Source organism: Cajanus cajan, chromosome 5 (assembly GCF_000230855.2).
Source record: "Cajanus cajan strain Asha chromosome 5, NIPB_CcT2T_4, whole genome shotgun sequence".
NCBI classification, from domain to species: Eukaryota; Viridiplantae; Streptophyta; class Magnoliopsida; order Fabales; family Fabaceae; genus Cajanus; species Cajanus cajan.
In genome coordinates this window covers 26,446,550-26,451,977 of record NC_138521.1, presented here as the reverse complement: position 1 = coordinate 26,451,977, position 5,428 = coordinate 26,446,550, and the positions used below count along the sequence as shown (strand labels likewise).

The following is a 5,428-nucleotide window of genomic DNA, read 5'->3' as shown; positions in this document are numbered from 1 at the left end:
TTTATGAGTAATTTTATGGCTAATTTGTGGGTTGTTTTGAATTATGAATCTATGAAAGCCTATGGGTTCCATGGGAACCCTAAGGACGTTATCCAAACCAAAATCATATGTTGAGTAATAAATTACATAGAAATTGCATGTAATTGAACAAAATAAATTGACCTTAGATACCTTTTTCTTAAATAAATTTGTGTGAGTTGTGGCAAATCACATGAGAGAGTGTTTGAAATTATGCAAAATGAGTTATAGATACCCTGTCACATAACATCCCATTTTTCATAATATTAGTAAAAGACTTTTTATTTAATTAATTGAGGTAATACTATATGTTGAGAGATATTATAAGATAATTAGCTATTTTTTATTTTGAAAAGATATATTCTTGATTTAATTGATTTTTGATAATTATGTATTTATCCTTTTAAAAGATTTTCAAATTAATTAATTTATATTTTAAGAGATATGATTGGTTTTTATCTTTTTAAAATTCGATTTTGTGAGGTTAACTAAAATGGGCTTTTGTCGACAGGCTATGTGTGCAAGTGAGAGTTATGATTTTCTTTAAAATATGCTAGTAGTGCTTGGTTTGTCTTATCTCACAAAAACTTGATCATACATCTTGTGGTCTAAATAAAGAGGGAACTTGAGGCAACTGGAGAAGAAATTGAAGATAAAAACCCTAAATTTAGCGTCGATCAAGCTAAAGGGGGAGTGAGAACCTCGTTTTGAGGTGTAGGGTAATTGTTGGATAGCGAAATTGGCCTCCAATCCCTAGGATGTGTATGTATGTTGGAAAATGATTAAATTCAACCCTTTTATGAATCAGTCATGATACCCTTTTAATGAATTAAAATCATAGAAATTGTAAAACCCTTATATTTGTAGAAATTGAACGTTTTGTATATGACATATGTGTGTATTGATGTGTTGTTTAAAATGTGGACTAATCAGACCATTGATACGCTTTTAATGAATTAAATCATAGAAATTGTAAAACCCTCATATTTTTAAATTCTTGAATTATGCAGATCATGTTTTACTAATATCGTATTGGCTCGTCGGGTGTGGGAACCACAAAATGCATGCAGCCTTGACCACGTCGAGCATGGGTTGAGTCCCATCGGGCATGAAAGCACTACTAGAAAGTTACTATTCAACATCATCAATTCTACATCGGTTTAGGTAGAAACGATGTAAAAATTGAATGCGGTGACATATTCGTAAATAAGAGTACAATGTAAAGCATATTTACATCGATTATGGACAGGACAGATGTAAATATTGAGCATTTTACATCATTTTTGGTGGGACCGATGTCATTTTAAATGCGCGGTGACAATTTTGTGAATATTTATAAATACATCTACATCAGTTCACCAAGTAACCGATGTAGTATTGAGACTCATATGCAGGGTCGCGTGGGAGCCCTTTCTACATGAAAACATTTTATTGAAGCATCTTTTTCAACAGAGGAAGTTCGCGCGACCCAGCCCCTGAATCACCATTGTTGTATAATCGTAAGCACCATCTTGTTTCTTTGTTTGGTGACCTGCGCGAGCCATTTGCCCCCGAAGAACTCTCTCTCGAAGCTTTATCTTCTTTTGCAAAGAAGTGCGCGTAAGTGGTGTGGTGGAACCTTAAATCGTGTTTGTTCTCTACACGAAGGTTGAAGGTGTGATAGGCGATTCGTTTCGCTTGGCTGGAGCATTGTGGTGAAGCCAAGGAATTTATTTTTAGTTAGGTTTGGTCGGGTTTAAGGTTTGGTTGACTCTCATCTCCGCTATCTCCCTATTTACAATTAGTTTACATATAATGATGTAACAGAGTACAATTTACAATTAGGTTTTGTTTTCATTCACAGGTGACTAAGAACTAGTGTAGTTCGTGGATGCGGTTGTAAAGTTCCCTTTTGGTGAGTTTTTGACTATAACCATCGTTCTTGTTGTATACTGAGATTAATTTATATATACTGATAAGTATACATGCAAACAAATTGATATGTATTTGATTTGAATTCAGAGGTTTTGAAAAAATTAAACCGATTTACATATGGTGTTAATTGACTGAGAAGAACAAATTGTATACAAATTGCATCATGAATGTATTTCATCCATTGTTCACAGGTACTTCCAGATTTCCCTCTTGCTAAGTTATTATTTTTATTTCCATTTTGGTTGCTTTAACTAGCCATTGTATCATGAAACCTGATGCTGTACCTGTTGGACTTCCATGCTGTACATAATTCCTTATGCTGAATCAAATTCAAATATCTTTTTTCTGAATCTTTAGCACTCTACTTAATGAATAAATAAAATTATATTGGTCAATGGCCGTGGCTTCAAAAATTAAAAAATATTTTCTTTTGTTCATTTAAGTGAAAGAATTTGTCTATTTGTAATCTAAACTTAAAAACTGGATCTGATCAGCTTCAACTCGTAGTTTTGCAAGCAATGCAGCTTGATGAAACTAATGACCTATTTGTAATTTGTAAAATTTTTAGTCTAGATAAGGTACTGGAGTATAAGATACAATTTATGATCCAATTATATCTATTGTGATTAATGGTCAATCTTTAAAAAGAGCTTTGCTGTAATTAATCATTCAGTTTCAGAAATTCACGTGTGGAATTCTGTTTGACTTTGTGTGGTTTGTTTGATTCTTAATGGGTAACTACTTGTTTTTTCTTTCATAATCAGTATCAAATTTGTATGTTGTATTTTTCAAAACATCAATCACCAAAAGTTAGTGCCTTGATTAATATTAATTGGTGTAATAAATCAAAGGCACAATACTTGCAGGTAGTGTCATTGTGAATTGTTGGTTAAATGAGCTCCTTTGCAATCATGATTTTTGTCTTCCGAGGGAGTAGGGGAGATATTGAAAGTGGCTTTCCAGAATATGTTCCTGAAAGAACCTTGATGATATGCTTAATATGTGTGAATGTCAGTCAGTGTGTTTGCTTTTTTTCTCCACTCAACTCAGACTATACATAATTGTACAGTGATTCTCATGCTCTTTTTCTACTTTTTCCTATCAGCTGGTTCATCTAGCTTGACCAATTAATGGCAATTCTCTAGCTTTTCTTATCAGAGGTAATGTAATTACTACTGTATCTAATGTTTTACTGCTTTATATGACCAGATTCTTAATCTGTATGTGACATGTTTATTTGACAGTTATTTTGATATTCATGATATTAAACTCCCCTCAAATGTTACATCATTTTTTGGTAAGTAATCAATTAAAATTTGCTAAATTTGATGTAGTCACTAGTTTTCATATTACTTTTCATCTGCATTAGATGAAGAAAGTAATTGTTGGCACATATCATTTCAACTCTGGGTTGTACTGGCTATCTTTGTGATGGCTACGAGTCTAAGGATGTATGCAACTTGTCAACAGCTTCAAGCACAGGCCAGGGCTCATGCTGCAGCAGCCTTTGGGTTGCTTGTACATACTGAACTCCGTCTTCACATGCCACCATCAATTGCAATTGCAACCAGAGGAAGATTGTAGGGACTTAGACTTCAACTTGCACTTCTTGACCATGAATTTGATGAGCTAGGTATTATGCTACTGAGTTATACCTTTGAATGTGTATTTTGACATCATTTTTAAGTTGAAAAGGCCTAAAGCTGTAAAACGGGTGCTTGAAGTAGGTGAATACTTTAATAATAGTAATAACAATGAATTAGAAGAAAAAAAAAAGCTTGTTGTATATGCTTGCATTGTTTTGTTTCTATTTTTCTTTACCCACATGTCAATGTTTGTAGGGTCTATTCCACCTTATTCTACTTGTTCCATAGAAAAGGCACTTACTGCTGAATTGTTGTTAGTCATGGGTGATTTTCCCATGTCTACAGTATTTTGTTTTAGAAAACTATTTATTACTGAGCATATTTCTTACTCCATGCAGAAATGGGCATGTCCCGGTAAACTATCATGGTTGGCTTTGACAGAGTTTTTGAATTTATGCCCCTAGCTATTAGCCTATTACTGATGTTGTATTTTGAAAACTTTTGGAATATAGCATGTGGAACCATCATTTGTGACCCAAACTAGAAAACTAAATATTTGTTGCTAATATTCATCCTAAATTTGTGGTAAGTTAAATGTCTTGTACAAGAAACATAATTACTGGGATTTATATATATATATATATATATATATATGTGTGTGTGTGTGTGTGTGTGTGTGTGTGTGTGTGTGTGTGTGTGTGTGTGTGTGTGTGTGTGTGTGTGTGTATGCGTGTGTGTTTTTAATACACGTAATCATAAAGAATCTAAAATATAAATGAAATTTTTTAAAAAAAAAATGCAATCTACATCGGTTGTCAATAGAAATGATGTAGAATTTTGTACAAATCTACATCGGTTTTCAGCAAAACCGATGTAAATTTTGCACAAATCTACATCAGTTTCAAAATCGATGTAGAAGTGTATGTATTTCTAAGTTTCCCTATTCTACATCGGTTTTAGAACCGATGTAAATTACCTTGCAAAACCGGTGTAGATAATACATCCTGTAGTAGTGAAGCCCAAAATATATGCAACATTATTAATGCCAAGCATGAGTGTAGTCACACTGGGTGCAAGAGCTCTAGATAACCTCTGGATGCATCTCACTAGGCATAGGGAGGATTATGCTGGGTGCGATTCCTTCCAGAGGCTTGTAGCCTTGCATATGCTAGGTGTAGGGTCTGCCTGGCTGGCATGACCTTGTGTCTGAACTTACTTTGTATGTGTCTATGTGTGAGTGATTTGTGTATATAAGTGATTGTGATAAGTGATGAATTGTGAAGTGATAAAGTGATAAGTGATAAAGCATGATGTGTTATGCATTATAAGTGATAAGTGAATTTGTGTAGTAAATGCATTGAGTCTTGGATACCATGCATTATGTGCATAGGTGTTTTGTGATGGGTATGATACAAAATACATTACTAGGGAAGACCCCTTGTGTAAAAGCTCAAGGATTAGTCCTTAGGAATAGTATGGTTTAAGAAGTCCTAGTCTTTTCCATTTTGTGCATGAGGCATATCTTACGCGACTTAATTATCTAGACAAGACCTTGGTAGTATATCCTTCTAGTGAGAGTGTTGTGATGGTTTAACCTGACATGTACTCCTACATCACTCAGCCTTAGGGCAGGGAAAGTTTTTTTTATTGGTGCCACATGCATATAGTTTAGGAGAGTCTAGTCATTATATAATAATAACATTTTTCTTGTGTTTAAACTATATTTAATTTATATCATGATGGGATAAGATATAAACTGAGTTGTGTGGTTGAAATTATTGTCTTAATATACTATTTGTGTGTGGATACCCAACCCTATTCTACACTGGTAGCCAGAGTGAGATATGTTCTCACTCCCTTATTTTCCTTTATGGATGTTTTATATGTGATTGTAGGAGATTTCTTTTTTG

General features: G+C 33.8%; 1 protein-coding gene across 1 annotated transcript; it reads left to right on the top strand.

The window, feature by feature from the left end:
• Positions 1 to 2,843: 2,843 nt before the first annotated feature.
• Positions 2,844 to 3,516, top strand: LOC145957933 (E3 ubiquitin-protein ligase SDIR1-like). The gene is made up of 4 exons (XM_083074365.1): positions 2,844 to 2,942; positions 3,038 to 3,040; positions 3,142 to 3,229; positions 3,302 to 3,516. Exons 1-4 carry the CDS (start codon positions 2,844 to 2,846, stop codon positions 3,514 to 3,516), a joined length of 405 nt encoding a protein of 134 aa, XP_082930491.1.
• Positions 3,517 to 5,428: the final 1,912 nt, after the last annotated feature.

What these genes read in the sequence shown, in the direction of transcription:
- LOC145957933 (XM_083074365.1), top strand. Translation starts at nt 2,844, where the DNA reads ATGATTTTTGTCTTCCGAGGGAGTAGGGGAGATATTGAAAGTGGCTTT. An exon ending in AAATGTTACATCATTTTTTG is followed by an intron (nt 3,230 to 3,301) that starts GTAAGTAATCAA and finishes CATCTGCATTAG; the next exon opens with ATGAAGAAAGTAATTGTTGG.